The sequence below is a fragment of the Oncorhynchus mykiss genome, chromosome 25, assembly GCF_057628025.1.
Source record: "Oncorhynchus mykiss isolate SJ-2025 chromosome 25, ASM5762802v1, whole genome shotgun sequence".
NCBI lineage: Eukaryota > Metazoa > Chordata > Actinopteri > Salmoniformes > Salmonidae > Oncorhynchus > Oncorhynchus mykiss.
This window is the reverse complement of record NC_143046.1, coordinates 57,545,357-57,569,372: the sequence shown is the minus strand read 5'-3', so window position 1 is coordinate 57,569,372 and position 24,016 is coordinate 57,545,357. Positions and strand designations below refer to the sequence as shown.

The 24,016-nt window shown below is 47.9% G+C and overlaps 1 protein-coding gene across 7 annotated transcripts in view; it reads left to right on the top strand.

The window, feature by feature from the left end:
• The window catches only part of lpin1a (lipin 1a), a 50,608-nt gene that overhangs the window by 9,150 nt on the left and 17,442 nt on the right, over positions 1 to 24,016 (top strand). For 4 of the 7 annotated variants that reach the window (XM_036962467.2, XM_036962466.2, XM_090220628.1 and 1 more), the window contains exons 2-3: positions 6,590 to 6,790; positions 9,311 to 9,406. In XM_036962467.2, the coding sequence (XP_036818362.2) occupies positions 6,590 to 6,790; positions 9,311 to 9,406 (297 nt within the window). Of the gene's footprint in view, positions 1 to 902; positions 1,129 to 6,589; positions 6,791 to 9,310; positions 9,407 to 24,016 lie in introns of those variants that run through there. The other 3 variants (XR_016491905.1, XM_090220625.1, XM_036962468.2) reach the window with 1 other exon arrangement.

Genomic DNA, 24,016 nt, shown 5'->3' with positions numbered 1-24,016 from the left:
TTTGGGGAGTAAATGAATACCACAAAAAACTGTATCTGTGATCAGTTACGTTACTAGCAGAAATATTGTAAACGAATAACAGATACTTTTGAAATGACTAGAGGATTACTTCTTGGATTACTTTTAAATTCAGAAAGGATGTTTGCAAAAAACACATTATGACACCTTTCTGTTTTCTCAATGACATTCAATTCAGCGTTGAAAATCGGCGCAGGTTTAAGTTTGTTCCACCTGAGCGAGTCTGACCACAAGTCAGAGACCACTATGATGACACACCAAATATGTTTGATGGCGAAAGTAATCAGAAAGGCGTGATGGGGAAAGTAATCAAAAAGTAGCGGACAGTAAATAGATTACGTTACTGCATTTGGCTGATCCAGAAATTATGTTATTGATTTACAATTTTGCACAGGTAACTGTAACAGATTACATTTAGAAAGTAACCTACCCAACCCTACCAGGCATGCAGCCATATATACAGGCTGGCTTCTGTCGCAGGTTCTATCATTTCATTGCTGACAAGACATAGTACGTAAGCAAAGAAGCTTTGCTATTGGATGAAGGAGTCACCTCACCAACAGCTGTCTTCTCCATAACCCTGGTGATATTTACACTTATATGAATATCTTCCTACTTCTGTGGAGGACATTACAAAATGACTTTTAGTCTGCCAACCGGACTACACCCCCCTCGCCCCCACCTCGCTTTTAACGTTCTGAAAATATGTCAATTCACCTCTTCAACTGAAGAAATTATAGCCTATATGGGTTAGCCTACTGATCTGAGATTTAACAACGACACTGTCCAATACACGTGTTACTCTGTAGCTAGTGGGCCAGTACTGTTATGTGTGGGCTGCGGGGTTCTACCATTGGTTCCCATGGAGGGTTTTACGCCGTGCTACGTCACCAGCCGAGTATAGGGAGGGTTGTTTTTCTCTCCAGTGACAAGAGGAGTATCTGCACCGCGCTTTAGCACACCGCCAAGCGGAAGATCAAATGACGGAAAGGTTCCGTTCGCTATTACAATGTAATAGTTGAATTGGAATAAGAAACGCAGATTTACCGACACAGCGGAAGACATTTGAATGGCTAAAATACTCTGAACCGACAATTCGTCGTCAATAATGTACGTATGAATGCGATCGTGAATCTTAGGCTATTTATCCATATGATATTCTTAGATAGCAGATAGCTGCACCCAGATCATCTCTGCATGTGTTATTATTAGCCTCGTTTCCTTTTTTTAAAATATGAATCAATTGCCAGGCGTTATGGCAAGGACCGCTTCATATAACCTACAGACTACACTTATGTTCATAATTGCGTTGATGCAATGGTGATTGAAATAGGCTATGGTCATAAACAACGGCTCATTTTCCCAAAGTTGTTATTTACGCATTCTAAACTGGGCGGAATGTGAAGGATTCTGTGTCCGCGGTGTTTTATATAAACAGCTGTTTGTGTTAGGTCATGCTTGTCGCCTGCTGCAGTAGCTGTGTTATGCATTAGCATATCTCGCAATTAACCTAGAATATATTTGTAAACATATTTTAAATACGGTCAGTTGATGAGGACCAGTGTTGGACAAAAATGGGCCACCTGAATATGTTCTCTACCCAGTTCATGGCCATTTTATTTGGAAACCTTGACTGCCAGACTGCTTTGGATGGGAAGTCACATGACTTCTACTCAGTGGGGAAGGGAAGTGGGATACCTAGTCAGTTGTACAACTGAATGCATTCAACTGAAATGCGTCTTCCACCTTTAACCCAGCCCCTCTGAATCAGAGAGGTGCGGGGGGGGGGGGGGGGGGGGCTGCCTTAATCGAAATCCAAGTCTTCGGCTCCTGGGGAACAGTGGGTTAACTGCCTTGTTCATGGGCAGAACGACAGATGTTTACCTTGTCAGTTCGGGGATTCGATCCAGCAGCCATTCGGTTACTGGCCCAACACTCTAACCACTAGGAGTAAAGTACTTAAAGGAAAAATAATTTTTGCATTATCATGATGATGTGGCAATTTGCTTCTTTAAAATCTAATATCTAGAAAACTTGACAGGAAAACATTTTGGGACTGTATCAACAGTGGACTAATGAACAAAAATAGTTTTCCTTAAATTAAAAATAGGCCTACTTTAAAGTACTACTTATCTATATATATTTTTTATATCTGTACTTTATATTTTTGACAGCTTTTTCTTTTGCTTCACTACATTCCTAAAGAAAATACTGTACTTTTTACTCCATACATTTTCCCTGACACCCAAAAGTATTCATTACATTTTTAATGCTTAGCAGGACAGGAAATTTGTCAAATTCTGTGAATTAAAAAAACAAGAACAAACATTGTCTGGTTTGCTTAATATAAGGAATTTTAAATAATGTATACATTTACTTTTGATACTTAAGTATATTTAAAACCAAATACTTTTAGACTTTTACTCAAGTGGTATTTTTACTGGGTGACTTTCACTTTTACTTGAGTCATTTTCTATTAAGACATTTTTTAACTTTTACTCAAGTCAATGTCTATTGAGTACTTTTCCCACCACTGTATATAAATAAGATCCTCCACCCTCATGATTTGCATAAGCTTTGAGTTGATCCTATGTGCTTGTACTTCTACCCAGAACTAACATTGTATTGTGAGTAGAGGTCGACCGATTATGATTTTTCAACGCCGATACCGATACCAATTATTGGAGGACCAAAAAAAGACAATAACAATAACGATACCAATTTTTTAAATTTATTTGTAATAATGACAATTACAACAATACTGAATGAACACTTATTTTAACTTAATATGATACATCAATAAAATCAATTTAGCCTCAAATAAATAATGAAACATGTTCAATTTGGTTTAAATAATGCAAAAACAAAGTGTTGGAGAAGAAAGTAAAAGTGCCATATGTGCCATGTAAGAAAGCTAACGTTTCAGTTCCTTGCTCAGAACATGAGAACATATGAAAGCTGGTGGTTCCTTTTAACATGAGTCTTCAATATTCCCAGTTAAGAAGTTTTAGGTTGTAGTTATTATAGGAATTATAGGACTATTTCTCTCTATACCATTATTTCATTAACCTTTAACTATTGGATGTTCTTATAGGCACTTTAGTATTGCCAGTGTAACAGTATAGCTTTCGTCCCTCTCCTCGCCCCTACCTGGGCTCGAACCAGGAACACATCGACAACAGACACCCTCGAAGCAGCGTTACCCATGCAGAGCAAGGGGAACAACCACTCCAAGTCTCAGAGCGAGTGACGTTTGAAACGCTATTAGCATGCACGCCGCTAACTAGCTAGCCATTTCACATCGGTTACACCAGCCTCATCTCAGGAGTTGATAGGCTTGAAGTCATAAACAGCGCAATGCTTAATGCACAACGAAGAGCTGCTGGCAAAACGCACTAAATTGCTGTTTGAAGGAATGCTTACGAGCCTGCTGCTGCCTACCACCGCTCAGTCAGACTGCTCTATCAAATCATAGACCGTTCTGTATTTTATCTAAGGGGTGGCATCCATTAGTCTAAATATTCCTGTTACATTGCACAACCTTCAATGTTATGTCATAATTACGTACAATTCTGGCAAATTAGGCGGCCCAAACTGTTGCATATACACTGACTCTGCGTGCAATGAACGCAAGAGAAGTGACACAATTTCACCTGGTTAATATTACCTGCTAACCTGGATTTCTTTTGCTAAATATGCAGGTTTAAAAATATATACTTCTGTGTATTGATTTTAAGAGAGGCATTGATGTTCATGGTTAGGTACACATTGGAGCAACGATACGCAACGCATCGATTATATGCAACGCAGGACACTCTAGATAAGCTAGTAATATCATCAACCATGTGTAGTTAACTAGTGATTATGATTGATTGATTGTTTTTTATAAGATAAGTTTAATGCCAGCTAGCAACTTACCTTGGCTTACTGCATTTGCATAACAGGCAGTCTCCCCATGGAGTGCAATGAGAGGCAGGTGATTAGAGCATTGGACTAGTTAACTGTAAGGCTGCAAGATTGAATCCCCCGAGCTGACAAAGTGAAAATCTGTCGTTCTGCCCCTGAACAAGGCAGTTAACCCACCGTTCTTAGACCGTCATTGAAAATAAGAATGTGTTCTTAACTGAATTGCCTAGTTAAAAAGGTCAAATAAAGGTGTAAAATAATAAATAAAATCGGCCAAATTGGTGTCCAAAAATACAGATTTCCGATTGTTATGCAAACTTGAAATCGGCCCTAATTAACCGGCCATTCCAATTAATCGGTCGACCTCTAACTGTGAGTGTAATTTATTCTACTGTGGGATATACCCTGGGCCAATACTATGTGTCTTTTGATTGGTTGGAAACCAGGAAGCAGGTTCATGTCCTTGAGGGGGAAGTGGAGGAAACGCTTGAGCTGAATGAGTTCCCCTGTTAACACATGGTCTGTTTTTGTGTTAGTGGGGATGGCAGAACGTGTGAGGAGTGGGGGTTAGGTAATCATGTAATTGTCCTGAAATGCCACTGATACTGGGTTTAGGGCGGCAGGTAGTCTAGCGTTTAGAGTTTTGGGTCAGTAATCGAAAGGTTGCTAGTTTGAATACCCGAGCCTACAAGGTGAAAAATGTGCCTTTGTGCCCTGACCCTGTAAAACAACACATTTCACTGCCCCTATCTGGTGTATGTGACAATAAAAACATCATTTTAGGGGGAGTCTTGTCAGTTGTCACACTGAGGGAGAGAGACATGTGAGGAGAGAGAGACTTTATGCTTCCATTGTTTGAGTACTGTTTAAGGTATCTTAGTCAAGGATTTATTGTTTGATCGAGTGCAAAGATGAGATCTGTTAGTTTCAGAAGCTAATACAAAAACGTTTTCAGAAAATGACAACAATGTGAAAAACAGGATTCATAGATTCAAGCAGCTATACTTTACCTATCTGTTCTCCAACGTCTAACTTTGCCTGTTCTATTCGTCCTTGAACATAGACTATCAGGTGCCCAGGCATAAAGTAAACACTTAGTAGGTCTGTCTCTCTGTGGTTGATGATGTCTGTAGAGTCTATTAGATAGATAGCCCTCTCTGAGAGCCTGGTAATTGAGAGGTGTTGCGAAATAATGATCATCGGTCAGGAGAACTGACAGGATATTAAGCCATCTGTCCAGAAGGCACGTGTGTGCGCGCGTGCTAGACTCCACTCAGCAGAAACTGAGTCGGGATACAATTTGTACTTTGTTACACATTTGTTGTGCTTAAGATCCCGGAGTGCATCTTTAACTCTTGACTTCCACATAAACCATGCACACATGTCAAAGGGAGATTTGCACCCAAATAATTTTAGTTGTGTGGTCAAGACTACAGAACATGTTGTCTCTGTCTTTTGCCCTGTTAGCGAAGCGTCTTTTGTCTATCCTACATGAATAATTAGGTCTGAATCCTAACTTCGTTCACATTGGGCCTCCGGTGAAACGGTTTCCTCTCCCTCCCCAGGGCCCTGTTGGTAATTAGAGGACATTAGTGTTGCTGCCCGCCTGTGACTGAGACACTGGCATGCTGATTAATCCCCTTTCAGATGCCAGTGCAGCAGAGGGCACTGTGCCCCAAGTGCATGTGTGTGTCAGTGTGTGTCAGTGGGTGTCAGTGTGTGTCAGTGCGTGTCAGTGTGTGTCAGTGCGTGTCAGTGTGTGTCTGTGTGTGTCAGTGTGTGTCAGTGCGTGTCAGTGCGTGTCAGTGCGTGTCAGTGTGTGTCAGTGCGTGTCAGTGTGTGTCAGTGTGTGTCAGTGTGTGTCAGTGTGTGTCAGTGTGTGTCAGTGTGTGTCTGTGTGTGTCAGTGCGTGTCAGTGCGTGTCAGTGCGTGTCAGTGCGTGTCAGTGCGTGTCAGTGCGTGTCAGTGCGTGTCAGTGTGTGTCAGTGCGTGTCAGTGCGTGTCAGTGCGTGTCAGTGTGTGTCAGTGCGTGTCAGTGCGTGTCAGTGTGTGTCAGTGTGTGTCTGTGTGTGTCAGTGTGTGTCTGTGCGTGTCAGTGTGTGTCAGTGCGTGTCAGTGCGTGTCAGTGTGTGTCAGTGCGTGTCAGTGTGTGTCTGTGTGTGATATGCAGAGTGTAGGCACGTGTTTCAATGAGAACGTCAGTGTGTTTATTTGGAGGGGAGGAGATAGGATCTCAAGCACCTTTCAGCCATACAGCCTCGGTTTAGTCAGAGTTGTCTGCTGAATATAGCTTTCCATTACAATGCAACTCCAGCTCCATTCTGCTGCTTCTTCTGCACAGGGCCGTGGGACTCGGCAGAGGGCTTTTGAGGCACGGTTGGTTGCTTTTCAGCATTACTGTGATAAATGCATCAGTAAAAAGCCTTATAATGACCTGATGTGAGGGGAATGAGGACGGTGGGTCAGAGTGGAATGTGAATCACAGTCAGAGAGTCGAGGAAACATAATCCAGCTGATCCAGCCATATTTCCCAAGGCATTCACGTCACTCTGGTATATCATGATATTACTCGACAGGATCATCAAGAATCAGCGTCAGGCAGTTTGGGAAATGAGAGATTTGATGTATTTCTCTCTTCCTCTCTCCCCCTCTCACCCTCCCTCAGTCTCAGACCATGAACTACGTGGGCCAGTTGGCGGGCCAGGTGTTTGTGCAGGTGAAGGAGCTGTACCGGGGCCTGAACCCGGCCACTCTTTCAGGCTGCATTGATGTCATCGTGGTGCGTCAGCCCGATGGCACCCTGCAGTGCTCGCCCTTCCACGTCCGCTTCGGCAAGATGGGCGTGCTGCGCTCCCGTGAGAAAGTGGTGAGAGGACAAGGGAATGGGGAGGGGGGGGGGGGATCTGGGTAAAGGGGCACTGGGGCAGAGGACATACGGTAATAGAGAGTGATGGGTGTTAACAGTACTGGCAAGAGGGAGGGAGAGAGGGGGGGGGGGGGTCCTCCTGGCTCAGTTTGAAATGGAAGTTACCAGAGAAATAGGAGGATGAGAGAAAGATAGAAAATAGATCAATACAAAAAAATGTAAAAGAAGGAGAGTTGGACGGGAGAGATGGTTGGAGAGATGGTTGGAGAGATGGTTGGAGAGATGGTTAGAGAGATGGTTGGAGAGATGGTTGGAGAGATGGTTGGAGAGATGGTTGGAGAGATGGTTGGAGAGATGGTTGGAGAGATGGTTGGAGAGATGGTTGGAGATGGTTAGAGAGATGGTTGGAGAGTTGGTTGGAGAGATGGTTGGAGAGATGGTTGGAGAGATGGTTGGAGAGATGGTTGGAGATGGTTAGAGAGATGGTTGGAGAGTTGGTTGGAGAGATGGTTGGAGAGATGGTAGGAGAGTTGGTTGGAGAGATGGTTGGAGAGATGGTTGGAGAGATGGTTGGAGAGATGGTTAGAGAGATGGTTGGAGAGATGGTTGGAGAGATGGTTGGAGAGATGGTTGGAGAGATGGTTGGAGAGATGGTTGGAGATGGTTAGAGAGATGGTTGGAGAGTTGGTTGGAGAGATGGTTGGAGAGATGGTTGGAGAGTTGGTTGGAGAGATGGTTAGAGAGATGGTTGGAGAGATGGTTGGAGAGATGGTTGGAGAGATGGTTGGAGAGATGGTTGGAGAGATGGTTGGAGAGATGGTTGGAGAGATGGTTAGAGAGATGGTTGGAGAGTTGGTTGGAGAGATGGTTGGAGAGATGGTTGGAGAGATGGTTGGAGATGGTTAGAGAGATGGTTGGAGAGTTGGTTGGAGAGATGGTTGGAGAGATGGTAGGAGAGTTGGTTGGAGAGATGGTTGGAGAGATGGTTGGAGAGATGGTTGGAGAGATGGTTAGAGAGATGGTTGGAGAGATGGTTGGAGAGATGGTTGGAGAGATGGTTGGAGAGATGGTTGGAGAGATGGTTGGAGAGATGGTTGGAGAGATGGTTGGAGATGGTTAGAGAGATGGTTGGAGAGTTGGTTGGAGAGATGGTTGGAGAGATGGTAGGAGAGTTGGTTGGAGAGATGGTTGGAGAGATGGTTGGAGAGATGGTTGGAGAGATGGTTGGAGAGATGGTTAGAGAGATGGTTGGAGAGATGGTTGGAGAGATGGTGGAGAGATGGTTGGAGAGATGGTTGGAGAGATGGTTGGAGAGATGGTTGGAGATGGTTAGAGAGATGGTTGGAGAGTTGGTTGGAGAGATGGTTGGAGAGATGGTAGGAGAGTTGGTTGGAGAGATGGTTGGAGAGATGGTTGGAGAGATGGTTGGAGAGATGGTTGGAGAGATGGTTGGAGAGATGGTTGGAGAGATGGTTGGAGATGGTTAGAGAGATGGTTGGAGAGTTGGTTGGAGAGATGGTTGGAGAGATGGTAGGAGAGTTGGTTGGAGAGATGGTTGGAGAGATGGTTGGAGAGATGGTTGGAGATGGTTAGAGAGATGGTTGGAGAGTTGGTTGGAGAGATGGTTGGAGAGATGGTAGGAGAGTTGGTTGGAGAGATGGTTAGAGAGATGGTAGGAGAGTTGGACGGGAGAGATGGTTGGAGAGATGGTTGGAGAGATGGTTGGAGATGGTTAGAGAGATGGTTGGAGAGATGGTTGGAGAGATGGTTGGAGAGATGGTTGGAGATGGTTAGAGAGATGGTAGGAGAGTTGGACGGGAGAGATGGTTGGAGAGATGGTTGGAGATGGTTAGAGAGATGGTTGGAGAGATGGTTGGAGAGATGGTTGGAGAGATGGTTGGAGAGATGGTTGGAGAGATGGTTGGAGAGATGGTTGGAGATGGTTAGAGAGATGGTAGGAGAGTTGGACGGGAGAGATGGTTGGAGAGATGGTTGGAGAGATGGTTGGAGAGATGGTTGGAGAGATGGTTGGAGAGATGGTTGGAGATGGTTAGAGAGATGGTGGAGAGATGGTTGGAGAGATGGTTGGAGAGATGGTTGGAGATGGTTAGAGAGATGGTTGGAGAGATGGTTGGAGAGGCAGATAAATGCCGGGAAACAGAGAACGTTTTTTAGATGGCGATGGGGAAGTGGAGATGGGGAAGTATGAATACAGAGAGACATGAAATGTAGAGCGGAGGAAAGGAAGTGATTGAGGGTAGAGCGGAGGAAAGGAAGTGATTGAGGGTAGAGCGGAGGAAAGGAAGTGATTGAGGGTAGAGCGGAGGAAAGGAAGTGATTGAGGGTAGAGCGGAGGAAAGGAAGTGATTGAGGGTAGAGCGGAGGAAAGGAAGTGATTGAGGGTAGAGCGGAGGAAAGGAAGTGATTGAGGGTAGAGCGGAGGAAAGGAAGTGATTGAGAGAGAGAGCGATAGAGTGGGATAGAGAGCTATAGTGATGGCTGGTTTCCTCTGTGTATCAGGTGGATATAGAGATCAATGGAGAGCCTGTGAGTCTACAAATGAAGCTGGGGGAGAACGGAGAAGCCTTCTTCGTCAAGGAGACGGAGAACACACTGGTACGTACCGTGTGACACACACACACACACACACACACATAACCATGGCTAGAAACAGCACCCATATTGTTCACAGGACAACATATGCTGAATGTCACTCAGCACAAAACCTAAAAAGAGAGAGAGAGTGAAAGAGAGTTGAAAGAGAGAGGAGAAGAAGTAGCCAAGTGAATTGATGTAACATGTGATCGTACTTCTTAACTCTCTGGCGTTGTGTTTTTAAAGAAAGGACTGTACAGCCAGCGGTCCCAGTTGATTGGTGTTTATTCTGATGAAAGACACAAGGAAACACATTAGAGGTGCAGGACAACAGTATGCTGAAGGCTGTAGATTTGTGATTCATTCTTTAGCATGCAAATAATATATATATATATGTGTGTGTGTGCAAGCGGTGGGTCACTTTCTGAAATAGTGCATTCTATTTACATATTTACAATGTGTACAAGTTCACTATTTACATTTCCTATATCTCCCCCTAGCTGCAAGCATAGCCAATCACATAACACCTTATTGACATCTGACTTGAACCAACCAATAGAAATACAGAAATATTGCAGTGGCATGAGGAAACATATCCAACCCTGTTAGACGGACTTGGTGCGTGTTCAGTAATGTGAACGGTGCTTTTTGGAAACAAACCGTGAGGACACATGCTGTAACTGGATCCTAGACAGGACGGGAACAGAATGGACCCCTTACCCCGCCAAGGCCACACACACAGCCCGGCCAAGAACCATGAAGAATCTATGAAAAGGTCACAGGTTCATGCCAAAAAGATTTCAGGCAGAATCTCAGTGATGTGATCTCACACAGTATGAAGTGATACAACAGTCATGCTTGCACACACACACACACAGACACACACACATACACACTAAGCCATGCGTACTAAATAGTGTGCCAGTGTGAAATTTGTGGCACCGTCTTATGCAGATACAGACGACAGGAGGAGCGAAATAATCTTTTAATAGATGACATTTACTACGATCCGCAAATTGAAAGTCAATTCGTAACCATTAGTAGGGGGAAATGCCAGACTGACTCGTTTTGTTTGATGTACAGTCTACAGATGTGTGTTCTTATTGTCAATCATTTATTCATCTAGCATGTGGCTCTCAGAGTAGCTGCTACACCCAGCTCCCAGCCTTTAGTTATAACATCACGCAGGAGAGAGGAGGAGAGGGAAGTGATGAAGGGGTGATACTTAGTCTTTTCTCCAATAAGGGAGTAAAACAGAGCAGTCATAATCTGGGGTTTAGATTCATTGGGCTGTCGTGACTGTCTGAGTCAGACTTCGATCCATACCATGGTCCCATTTCCCTCCAACCCTCTTTCCTGATACCTCTCCTCTTTACTTCTGTCTTTTCCTCTCTCCTCGCCTTCTGTCTCCTTCCACCCTTCTCCTCTCCTTCTGTCTCCTTCCTTCTACCCCTCTCCTCTCCTTCTGTCTTTTCCTCTCTCCTCTCCTTCTGTCTCCTTCCACCCCTCTCCTCACCGTCTGTCTCCTTCCTTCCACCCCTCTCCTCACCTTCTGTCTCCTTCCTTCCACCCCTCTCCTCGCCTTCTGTCTCCTTCCTTCAACCCCTCTCCTTACCGTCTGTCTCCTTCCTTCCACCCCTCTCCTCACCTTCTGTCTCCTTCCTTCTACCCCTCTCCTCACCTTCTGTCTTTTCCTCTCTCCTCTCCTTCTGTCTCCTTCCACCCCTCTCCTCACCTTCTGTCTCCTTCCTTCTACCCCCTCTCCTCACCTTCTGTCTCCTTCCTTCCACCCCTCTCCTTACCGTCTGTCTCCTTCCTTCCACCCCTCTCCTCACCTTCTGTCTCCTTCCTTCCACCCCTCTCCTCTCCTTATGTCTCCTTCCACCCCTCTCCTCACCTTCTGTCTCCTTCCTTCAACCCCTCTCCTCGCCTTCTGTCTCCTTCCTTCCACCCCTCTCCTCTCCTCCTCTCTCCTTCCTTCCACCCCTCTCCTTATCGTCTGTCTCCTTCCTTCCACCCCTCTCCTCACCTTCTGTCTCCTTCCTTCCACCCCTCTCCTCACCTTCTGTCTCCTTCCTTCCACCCCTCTCCTCGCCGTCTTTCTCCTTCCTTCAACCCCTCTCCTCGCCTTCTGTCTCCTTCCTTCCACCCCTCTCCTTACCGTCTGTCTCTTACCAGCCCTCTCCTCACCTTCTGTCTCCTTCCAGCCATCTCCTCACCTTCTGTCTCCTTCCACCCCTCCACTCTTCTCCTCTCTCCTCCTCTCCTCCCTCCTCTCTCCTCTCTCCTCCTCTATCCTCCTCTCCTCCCTCCTCTCTCCTCCGTCCTCTCTCCTCCCTCCGCTCTCCTCCTCTCTCCTCTTCTCCTCCCTCCTCTATCCTCTCTCCTCTCTCCTCCTCTCTCTTCCTCTCCTCCCTCCTCCTCTCTCCTCTCTCCGCTCTTCTCCTCTCTCCTCCTCTCATCCCTCCTCTCTCCTCTTCTCTCCTCTCTCCTCTCTCCTCTCTTCTCCTTTCTCCTACCTCCCTCCACTCTTCTCCTCTCTCCTCCTCTCCCTACTCTCTCCTCCTCTCTCCTCCTCTCCTCCCTCCTCTCTCCTCTTCTCTCCTCTCTCCTCCTCTCTCCTCTCTTCTCCTCTCTCCTCCTCCCTCCGCTCTTCTCCTCTCTCCTCCTCTCCTCCCTACTCTCTCCTCCTCTCTCCTCCTCTCTCCTCTCTCCTCTCTTCTCCACTCTCCTCCCTCCTCCCTCCCTCCACTCTTCTCCTCCTCTCCTCTCTCCTCCTCTCTCCTCCTCCTCCTCCCCTCCTCCCTCCCTCCTCTCTCCTTTCTCCTCCTCTCTCCTCCCTCCTCCCTCCGCTCTTCTCCTCTCTCCTCTCTTCTCTTCTCTTTCTCCCTCCTCCTCACTTCTCCCTCCAGTCTTTTCCTCTCTCCTCTCCTTCTGTCTCCTTCCACCCCTCTCCTCTCCTTCTGTCTCCTTCCTTCTACCCCTCTCCTCATCTTCTGTCTTTTCCTCTCTCCTCTCCTTCTGTCTCCTTCCACCCCTCTCCTCTCCTTCTGTCTCCTTCCTTCCACCCATCTCCTTACCGTCTGTCTCCTTCCTTCCACCCCTCTCCTCACCTTCTGTCTCCTTCCTTCCACCCCTCTCCTCGCCTTCTGTCTCCTTCCTTCAACCCCTTCTCCTTACCGTCTGTCTCCTTCCTTCCACCCCTCTCCCTCACCTTCTGTCTCCTTCCTTCTACCCCTCTCCTCACCTTCTGTCTTTTCCTCTCTCCTCTCCTTCTGTCTCCTTCCACCCCTCTACTCACCTTCTGTCTCCTTCCACCCCTCTCCTCACCTTCTGTCTCCTTCCATCTCTTCCTCCTTACCGCCTGTCTCCTTCCTTCCACCCCTCTCCTCACCTTCTGTCTCCTTCCTTCCACCCCTCTCCTCTCCTTCTGTCTCCTTCCTTCCACCCCTCTCCTCACCTTCTGTCTCCTTCCTTCCACCCCTCTCCTCGCCTTCTGTCTCCTTCCTTCAACCCCTCTCCTTACCGTCTTTCTCCTTCCTTCCACCCCTCTCCTCACCTTCTGTCTCCTTCCTTTCTACCTCTTCTGTCTTTTCCTCTCTCCTCTCCTTCTGTCTCCTTCCACCCCTCTCCTCACCTTCTGTCTCCTTCCTTCCACCCCTCTCCTCTCCTTCTGTCTCCTTCCTTCCACCCCTCTCCTTACCGTCTGTCTCCTTCCTTCAACCCCTCTCCTCGCCTTTCTTGTCTCCTTCCTTCCACCCCTCTCCTCTCCTCCTCTCTCCTTCCTTCCACCCCTCTCCTTATCGTCTGTCTCCTTCCTTCCACCCCTCTCCTCACCTTCTGTCTCCTTCCTTCCACCCCTCTCCTCACCTTCTGTCTCCTTCTCATCCTCTCCTCGCCGTCTTTCCTTCCTTCAACCCCTCTCCTCGCCTTTGTCTCCTTCCTTCCACCCCTCTCCTTACCGTCTGTCTCTTACCAGCCCTCTCCTCACCTTCGTCTCCTTCCAGCCATCTCCTCACCTTCGTCTCCTTCCACCCCTCCACTCTTCTCCTCTCTCCTCCTCTCCTCCCTCCTCTCTCCTTCTTCCTTCTATCCTCCTCTCCCTCCCTCCCTCCTCTCTCCTCCGTCCTCTCTCCTCCGCTCTCCTCCTCTCTCCTTCTTCCCTCCCTCCTCATCCTCTCTCCTCTCTCTTCCTCTCCCCCCTCCCCTCCTCTCTCCGCTCTTCTCCTCTCTCCCTCTCATCCCTCCTCTCTCCTCTTCTCTCCCTCTCTCTCTCTCTCCTCTCTTCTCCTTTCTCCTCCTCCCTCCACTCTTCTCCTCTTCCTCCTCTCCTCCCTACTCTCTCCTCCTCTCTCCTCCTCTCCTCCCTCCTCTCTCCTCTTTCTCCTCTCTCCTCCTCTCTCCTCTCTTCTCCTCTCTCTCCTCCGCTTCTCTCTCCTCCTCTCTCTCCTACTCTCTCCTCCTCTCTCCTCCTCTCTCCTCTTCCTCTCTTCTCCACTCTCCTCCCTCTCCCTCCCTCCCTCCACTCTTCTCCTCCTCTCCCTCTTCCTCCTCTCTCCTCTCTCCTCCCCTCCTCCCTCCTCTTCCTTTCTCCTCCTCTCTCCTCCCTCCTCCCTCCGCTCTTCTCCTCTCTCCTCTCTTCTCTTTCTCTTTCTCCCTCCTCCTCACTTCTCCCTCCAGTCTTTTCCTCTCTCCTCTCCTTCTGTCTCCTTCCACCCCTCTCCTCTCCTTCTGTCTCCTTCCTTCTACCCCTCTCCTCATCTTCTGTCTTTTCCTCTCTCCTCTCCTTCTGTCTCCTTCCACCCCTCTCCCTCCCTCTGTTCCTTCCTTCCACCCATCTCCTTACCGTTGTTCCTTCCTTCCACCCCTCTCCTCACCTTCTGTCTCCTTCCTTCCACCCCTCTCCTCGCCTTCTGTCTCCTTCCTTCAACCCCTCTCCTTACCGTCTGTCTCCTTCCTTCCACCCCTCTCCTCACCTTCTGTCTCCTTCCTTCTACCCCTCTCCTCACCTTCTGTCTTTTCCTCTCTCCTCTCCTTCTGTCTCCTTCCACCCCTCTCTACTCACCTTCTGTCTCCTTCCACCCCTCTCCTCACCTTCTGTCTCCTTCCTTCCACCCCTTCCTCCTTACCGCCTGTCTCCTTCCTTCCACCCCTCTCCTCCCTCACCTTCTGTCTCCTTCCTTCCACCCCTCTCCTCTCCTTCTGTTCCTTCCTTCCACCCTCTCCTTACCGTCTGTCTCCTTCCTTCCACCCCTCTCCTCACCTTCTGTCTCCTTCCTTCACCTCCTCTCCTTCTGTCTCCTTCCTTCCACCCCTCTCCTTACCGTCTGTCTCCTTCCTTCCACCCTCTCCTACCTTCCGTCCCTTCCTTCCACCCCTCTCCTCACCTTCTGTCTCCTTCCTTCCACCCCTCTCCTCGCCTTCTTTCTCCTTCCTTCAACCCCTCTCCTTCCCTTTCCGTCTCCTTCCTTCCACCCCTCTCCTCGCCTTTTTTCTCCTTCCTTCAACCCCTCTCCTCGCCTTCTGTCTCCTTCCACCCCTCTCCTTACCCTCTGTCTGTTACCAGCCCTCTCCTCACCCTCTGTCTCCTTCCAGCCATCTCCTCACCTTCTGGCTCCTTCCACCCCTCCACTCTTCTCCTCTCTCCTCCTCTCCTCCCTCCTCTCTTCTCCTCTCTCCTCCCTCCCTCCTCTCTCCTCCTCTCTCCCTCCTCTCTCCTCCTCTCTCCTCCTTCCTCTCTCCCTCCGCTCTTCTCCTCTCTCCCTCCTCTCTCTCTCCTCCCTCCTCTCTCTCTCTCTCTCTCTCCTCCTCTCTCCTCTCTTCTCCTTTCCTCCTCTCCCTCCGCTCTTCTCCTCTCTCCTCCTCTCCTCCCTACTCTCTCCCTCCCTCTTCCTCCCTCCTCCTCTCCTCTCTCCTCTTCTCTCCTCTCTCCTCCTCTCTCCTCTCTTCTCCTCTCTCCTCCTCCCTCGCTCTTCTCCTCTCTCCTCCTCTCCTCCCTACTCTCTCCTCCTCTCTCCTCCTCTCTCCTCCTCTCTCCTCTCTCCTCTCTTCTCCTCTCTCCTCTCTTCTCCTCTCTCCTCCCTCCTCCCTCCCTCCACTCGTCTCCTCCTCTCCTCTTCCTCCTCTCTCCTCCCTCCTCTCTCCTTTCTCTCCTCTCTCCTCCCTCCTCCCTCCGCTCTTCTCCTCTCTCCTCTCTTCTCTTCTCTTTCTCCCTCCCTCCACTTCTCCCTCCAGTTCTTGTCCTCTCTTTCTCTCCCCCCTCCTCACTTCTCCCTCGAGTCTTCTCCTCACTTTTCTCTCACTCCTCCCTCCTCTCTTCTCTTCTCTCCTCTCTTCTCCTCTCTCCTCTCTTCTCCTCTCTCCCTCTCTTCTCCTCTTCCTCGCGCCTCCCTCCACTCTCCTCCTCCTCTCTCCCTCCTCCCTCCCTTTCTCTCTCTTCCTCCCTCCCTGCCTCCCTCCCTCCCTTCCCCTCCACCTCCCTCCCTCCCTCCCTCCTCCTCTCTCTCTCTCTCTCTCTCTCTCCCTCCTGCACTTCTCCTCTCCTCCCTCCCTCCCTCTCCTCCCTCCCTCCCTCCCCTCTCCTCTCTCCTCCTCCCTCCTCTCTCCTCCTTCTCCTCTCCTCTCTCCTCCTCTCTCCTCCTCTCCCTCCCGCCCTCTCCCTCCCTCCCTCCTCCCTCCTCCCTCCTCCCTCCGCTCTTTCTCCCTCCTCTCCTCCCTCCTCTCTCACTCCCTCCTCCCTCCTCTCTCCTCCTCTCCTGCCTCATCTCTACTCTTCTCTCCTCCCTCCTATCTCCTCCCTCCTCCTCTCCTCTCTCTCTCCTCCCTCGGCACTTCTCCTCTCTCCTCCCTCCTCTCTCCTCCTCCTCCCTCCCTCCCTCCTCCTCTCTCCTCTCTCCTCTCTCCTCTCTTCTCCTCTCTTCTCCTCTCTCCTCCTCTCTCTCTCTTCTCCTCTCTTCTCCTCTCTCCTCCCTCCTCTCTACTCCCTCCTCTCTCCTCCTTTCTTCTCCTCTTCCTCCTCCCTCATCTCTCTACTCCTCTCCTCTCTCCTCCTCTCTCCTCTCTTCTCCTCTCTCACTCCCTCCTCCCTCCTCTCTCCTCCTCTCTTCTCCTCTCGCTCCTTCCTCCTCTCTCTCATCCTCTCTCCTTCGTCTCTCCTCCTCCCTCCCTTGGCACTTCTCCTCTCCTCCCTCCTCTCCTCCCTCCTCCTCTCTCCTCCCTCCTCTCTCCTCCTCTCTTCTCCTCTCCTCTCTCCTCCTCCTCTTTCCTCCTCTCCTCCCACCTCTCTCCTCCTCCCTCCTCCCTCCTCCCTCCTCCCTCCTCTCTCCTCCTCTCTCCTCTCTCCTCCCTCCCTCCGCTCTTCTCCTCCCTTGCACTTCTCCTCTCCTCCCCCTCTCTCCTCCTCTCCTCCCTCCCTCATCCCTCCCCTCTCCTCTCTCCTCCTCTCTCCTCCTCCTCTCTCCTCCTCTCTTCTCCTCTCCTCTCTCCTCCTCTCTCCTCCTCTCCTCCCACCTCTCTCCTCCTCCCTCCTCCTCCCTCCCTCCTCTCCTCCTCTCTCCTCCTCCCTCCCTCCTCCTCCCTCCCTCTCCTCTCTCCTCCTCTCTCCTCCCTCCTCTCTCCTCCTCTCTTCCTCTCCTCTCTCCTCTCTCTCCTCTCCTCTCTCCTCTCCTCCCACCTCTCTCCTCCTCCCTCCTCCTCCTCTCCTCTCTCCTCCTCCCTCCCTCCGCTCCTCCCTCTCTCCTCTCTCTCCTCTCCCTCCTCCCTCCTCCTCCTCTCTTCTCCTCCCTCCTCTCTCCTCCTCTCCTCCCTCCTCTCTCCTCCTCTCTCCTCTCTCCTCCTCTCCTCTCTCCTCCTCTCTCCTCTCTTCTCCTCTCTCCTCTACTCCCTCCTCCCTCTCTCCTCCTCTCTTCTCCTCTCTCCTCCCTCCTCCCTCCTCTCTCATCCTCTCTCCCGTCTCTCCTCCTCCTCTCCTCCCTTGGCACTTCTCCTCTCTCCTCCTCTCTCCTCCTCTCCTCCTCCTCCTCCCCTCCCCTCTCCTCTCTCCTCCTCTCTCCTCCCTCCTCTCTCCTCCTCTCTTCTCTCCTCCTCCTCCCTCCTCCCTCCTCTCTCCTCCTCTTCTCCTCCCTCCTCTCTCCTCCTCTCTTCTACTCCCTCCTCCTCTCACCTCTCTCCTTCCTCCTCTCTCCTCCCTCCTCCCTCCGCTCTTCTCCTCCTCTCATCTCTCCTTTCTCTTCCTCTCTGCTCTCTCCTCCTCTCCTCCCTCCTCTCTCCTCCTATCCCCTCCTCTCTCCTCTCTTCTGCTCTCTCCTCCTCTCTCCTCTCTTCTCCTCTCTTCTCCTCTCTCCTCTCTTCTCCTCTCTCCTCCCTCTGCTCTTCTCCTCTCTGCTCTCTCCTCCCTCCTCCTCTCACCTCTCTCCTCCCTCCTTCCTCTGCTCTCCTCTCTCCTCCCTCGTCCCTCCGCTCTTCTCCTCCTCTCCTCTCTCCTCTCTCCTCCTATCCCCTCCTCTCTCCTCTCTTCTGCTCTCTCCTCCCTCCTCTCTCCTCCTCTCTCCTCTCTTCTCCTCTCTCCTCCCTCTGCTCTTCTCCTCTCTCCTCCCTCCTCTCTCCACTTCTCTCCTCTCTCCTTCTCCCTCCGCTCTCCTCCTCCCTCCTCCCTCCGCTCTTCTCCTCTCTCCTCCTCTCCTCCCTCCTCTCCTCCTCCTCTCTCCTCCTCCTCCTCTCTCCTCTCTCCTCCTCTCTCCACCTCCTCTCTGCCCTAGTCTATGCCCCTCTTTCAGGCAGAGACATGTTCCTTCTTAATAACAAAGACTCACTGTAGAGCTTCTATTTCCCTGACAGTGATTGTTTATCTTTTTCCACATCCAGTCGGTTCTTCATTTTACAGTATGTGTCTTGGTTGGACTGTAAAGATCTTGTTTCTCCTAGCCCTCTGGGAATAATCTCCCTCCTAAACATAGCTGTCCCTCCTCCGCCCCACTGAAAAAACAACCCTATTTATGCACAGTCCACACACACGGCTGAGAGATAGATGGGAGGGGTTGAGTGGAGCTGAAGAATGGGACTAAAAACAAACTAAAATAACTATTGTAAAATATACTGTGTCTGTCAAATGTATATAGTATGTATGAGCTGGAAGTAGAAGCCTAAGAGTTGTTGTCCGTTAGTTTACTTCAATTAGGGGAGGGATGGTAGGGTTAGGGGAACATAATAAAGGACAATATATTTAAATATATATAAACTCCCATTCAAAAGTTTGGGGTCACTTAGAAATGTCATTGTTTTTTAAAGAAAATAACATTTTGTTGTCCATTAAAATAACATCAAATTGATCAGAAATACAGTGTAGACATTGTTAATGTTGTAAATGACTATTGTAGCTGGAAACGGCTGATTTCTAATGGAATATCTGCATAGACGTACAGAGGCCCATTATCAGCAACCATCACTCCTGTGTTCCAATGACATGTTGTGTTAACTAATCCAAGTTTATCATTTTTAAAAGGCTAATTGATCATTAGAAAACCCTTTTGCAATTATGTTAGCACAGCTGAAAATTGTTGTTCTGATTAAAGAAGCAATACAACTGTCCTTCTTTAGACTAGTTGAGTATCTGGTGCATCAGAGAGAAAAAAAGCCAAGAGACTGAAGATCTCGTACAACGCTGGGTACTACTCTCTTCACAGAACAGCGCAAACTGGCTCTAACCAGAATAGAAAGAGGAGTGGGAGGCCCCGGTGCACAATTGAGCAAGAGGACAAGTACATTAGAGTGTCTAGTTTGAGAAACAGACGCCTCACAAGTCCTTAACTGGCAGCTTCATTAAATAGTACCCGCAAAACACCAGTCTCAACGTCAACAGTGAAGAGGCGACTCCGGGATGCTGGCCTTCTAGGCAGAGTTGCAAAGAAAAAGCCATATCTCTGACTGGCCAATAAAAATAAAAGATTAAGATGGGCAAAAGAACACAGACACTGGAGGAAGTTTTATTGCTTCTTTAATCAGATCAACAGTTTTTCAGCTGTGCTAACATACAGTGGGGCAAAAAAGTATTTAGTCAGCCACCAATTGTGCAAGTTCTCCCACTTAAAAAGATGAGAGTTGCCTGTATTTTCATCATAGGTACACTTCAACTATGACAGACAAAATTAGGAAAAAAAATCCAGAAAATCACATTGTAGGATTTGTTATGAATTTATTTGCAAATGATGGTGGAAAATAAGTATTTGGTCACCTACAAACAAGCAGGATTTCTGCCTCTCACAGACCTGTAACTTCTTCTTGAAGAGGCTCCTCTGTCCTCCACTCGTTACCTGTATTAATGGCACCTGTTTGAACTTGTTATCAGTATAAAAGACACCTGTCCACAACCTCAAACAGTCAATCTCCAAACTCCACTATGGCAAAGAACAAAGAGCTGTCAAAGGACACCAGAAACAAAATTGTAGACCTGCACCAGGCTGGGAAGACTGAATCTGCAATAGGTAAGCAGCTTGGTTTGAAGAAATCAACTGTGGGAGCAATTATTAGGAAATGGAAGACATATAAGACCACTGATAATCTCCCTCGATCTGGGGCTCCACGCAAGATCTCACCCCGTGGGGTCAGAATGATCACAAGAACGGTGAGCAAAAATCCCAGAACCACACGGGGGGACCTAGTGAATGACCTGCAGAGAGCTGGGACCAAAGTAACAAAGCCTACTATCAGTAACACACTACGCCGCCAGGGACTCAAATCCTGCAGTGCCAGACGTGTCCCCCTGCTTAAGCCAGTACATGTCCAGGCCCGTCTGAAGTTTGCTAGAGAGCATTTGGATGATCCAGAAGAAGATTGGGAGAATGTCATATGGTCAGATGAAACCAAAATATAACTTTTTGGTAAAAACTCAACTCGTCGTGTTTGGAGGACAAAGAATGCTGAGTTGCATCCAAAGAACACCATACCTACTGTGAAGCATGGGGGTGGAAACTTCATGCTTTGGGGCTGTTTTTCTGCAAAGGGACCAGGTCGACTGATCCGTGTAAAGGAAAGGGGGGCCATGTATCGTGAGATTTTCAGTGAAAACCTCCTTCCATCAGCAAGGGCATTGAAGATGAAACGTGGCTGGGTCTTTCAGCATGACAATGATCCCAAACACACCGCCCGGGCAACAAAGGAGTGGCTTCGTAAGAAGCATTTCAAGGTCCTGGACTGGCCTAGCCAGTCTCCAGATCTCAACCCCATAGAAAATCTTTGGAGGGAGTTGAAAGTCCGTGTTGCCCAGCAACAGCCCCAAAACATCACTGCTCTAGAGGAGATCTGCATGGAAGAATGGGCCAAAATACCAGCAACAGTGTGTGAAAACCTTGTGAAGACTTACAGAAAACGTTTGATCTCTGTCATTGCCAACAAAGGGTATATAACAAAGTATTGAGATAAACGTTTGTTATTGACCAAATACTTATTTTCCACCATAATTTGCAAATTAATTAATAAAAAATTCTACAATTCTACGATTTTTTTTCTAATTTTGTCTGTCTTAGTTGAAGTGTACCTATGATGAAAATAACAGGCCTCTCTCATCTTTTTAAGTGGGAGAACTTGCACAATTGGTGGCTGACTAAATACTTTTTTGCCCCAGAGCTAGAAAGTTGGCTGTCAGAAGTATTACAATGTAAACTTACTTTTAATCTGTGTGTCTGCATATTTCACGACATGGCAGATGGGGTTGTAATGAGACCCAATGGGCTGGACTATTCTCTTCTCATCACTCATCTTGAAAAAATCTATACTGAAAACGTGGAAATAAATCATGAATCCTTCTTCATTAACAAAGTGGAAAAATGGAAGGATTTATCTTTAAATATTGAAATAGTATGGGCGACCGAGAAAAACGAATTGGTACAATTTAAGGGCATGCGGTAAACAATAACACAGGCACCAGGGATGGGGGTGTGAGTATATAGTCGTTGTTTGTGTGTGGTTGTAACACAGGAGGTTGGTGGCACCTTTATTGGGAGAACAGGCACGTGGCTGGAGGCTGTAGAAGTGGAATGGTATCAAATATTTCATTCGCTCCATTCCAGCCATTATTCTGAGCCATCCTGCCCTCAACAGCCTCCACTGGTCTGTAAGTTGTTGTTCATATGTGTATGTTTGAATTTGATGTGAATTTTTTAAATAATTTTAAATATATCATAATTATAATATTATAACATTTTTTTTTTTTTTAGGAATGACATGTTCCTGTTTGGGTTGTGCTATAGTTTAGATTAGGTGGATGCACTCAACTCATTCAAATCAATGTAAATAAAGAGGTGGTTGAAAGTTGCTATATAAGACAAGGAGTAATCCACATATAGACATTGGACAGGCCCGAGACGTGATGCAGTTTTAGTCGAAATAATGGTGTTCATTTCATATATTTTATTTAGTGGTGTTGAGGCAGGATTGCATTCCAGTAGGATGAGTTGAGTGTGATGTAGGTTTCAGGGTCAGGGTATTAAGTGAAAGGATGTAACCTGACATGTTGTGCCCAGAGCGCTAGCTGCTAATACGTCTGTGTCCGTACAGCCATGAATGTAGTCTGCTGTTAGCTTCTCTGTGGACATGTGCGTTGGACCGCACGTGGCCTTGTGTGTGTGTGATAGTATGCATTGTGGGCAGTGTTAGTTTGGTGCTAACTGTAGTAGACTTAGGGTCTTAAATTGCAAGTGTAAACACACTATGCAAGATTGTAGACACACACTGCGCTCCTAGTGTATTTCCTTAGCAGAGGAAATCTTTACCATCCTAAACCCAAATCCACAGATCCATCTCACGGCTAGACCTTCTAATGACACACAGTACTACAGAGTGCTGCAGCTGCAACCTAGTTTACTGCAGATCAGGACTATTCAACTACATGCCTAGAGGGCCTACTACTACTGCTAATCTGTACCTGATTGGCTAGTTGGCTGATTCATGTCACTAATTGGTCAGAGAGCCAGTGGTGTGTATTCATGGATGCCAAGGGAAGTCAGGCTTCCCCCAAAACCAATACAAAAAAGGGGAAAAAAACATGTAAAATAGTTTATTAAGCCTCTCTGTGTTTCATTAAGCCTCTCTGTGTCCTTCAATTCGCAAGTGGCTGAACGTATCTCACAGGAGAAAGCATCAGACTGAGTGAAACAGCGCCCCTCTGTCTCATTATGTGTAGCGCATCTATCTGATGCTGTCTGGCCAAAAATAGTATGACATTGTTGATGCCCATAGCATTGAATGCAAGGGAAGCCAGTGAGCATTTGGCATCCCTTGATACATTTTTTTTTTTCAAAGAATAGCCAATCAGGGTTGAGCTAAGCTGAGCAAGCTCAATTGTGGATGGTCCTGGTCCACCAAAAAAAGTGTAAAGGGAAGCCAGTTTGGATTCGGCTTCACACCAATCACATCAAGTCAAAAGTAAAATGTCATTGACTGAAAACATTTGAATTGTTCCATCTCGTTGTCTTTGCCCTCCGGTGGCTAGCTAGCTAAAATCTTCCCTTTACTAAATAAACCATGGACAGAGATGGTTATTTGGACTTGGTGTACCTGCCAATGATTATAACGGTGATTCTGATCAAAACAAAAATCATACAATGTGACCATGGCCTGAGAGGATGGAAGGTCAATATGTAGCTAGTAGTAGACCGTTTTGGCAACATGAAAGAGAGGAGAAAGGTATTGGCATTCCTCTGCAAGTAGGGTGAGTCAACATGTTATGTTCTACTTGCAAACACACACACACACTAACACACATAGAAATCAGTACCATATGAACAGCCACATGATATATAGCTTACGTTGACTGGACTAAATCGTTTTTGGTATCTTTAAGTTGTCCCTGCATTAGACCAAGCTAAAGTGATTTGACAACGTTGAAATGTTGAAGTTGAAGTGGTGCTGGACTGACGTTAGCAGAGGCAATCCTTGTTTTGACCTGTGGTAACTCTCCGTTGTTCTAAATCAGTAGTTTGTGTTTACATTAACTTGCTTGACCCAAAACATGAATCACTTGCTTGACCCTGCTGTAGGTCATGTTTGTTACATACAATATGCTTTGTGGACTTCGTCGGACAGATGTTCCTGTCTAGTTTTGTGATGAAACGAATGCGCGGTTGAATTTATTCTGCCGACAGTGACCGTTGTCTTCTTGTTGTCTCAGCCTTATCGCGGTTGAATTTATTCTGCCGACAGTGACCGTTGTCTTCTTGTTGTCTCAGCCTTATCGCGGTTGAATTTATTCTGCCGACAGTGACCGTTGTCTTCTTGTTGTCTCAGCCTTATCGCGGTTGAATTTATTCTGCCGACAGTGACCGTTGTCTTCTTGTTGTCTCAGCCTTATCGCGGTTGAATTTATTCTGCCGACAGTGACCGTTGTCTTCTTGTTGTCTCAGCCTTATCGCGGTTGAATTTATTCTGCCGACAGTGACCGTTGTCTTCTTGTTGTCTCAGCCTTATCGCGGTTGAATTTATTCTGCCGACAGTGACCGTTGTCTTCTTGTTGTCTCAGCCTTATCGCGGTTGAATTTATTCTGCCGACAGTGACCGTTGTCTTCTTGTTGTCTCAGCCTTATCGCGGTTGAATTTATTCTGCCGACAGTGACCGTTGTCTTCTTGTTGTCTCAGCCTTAT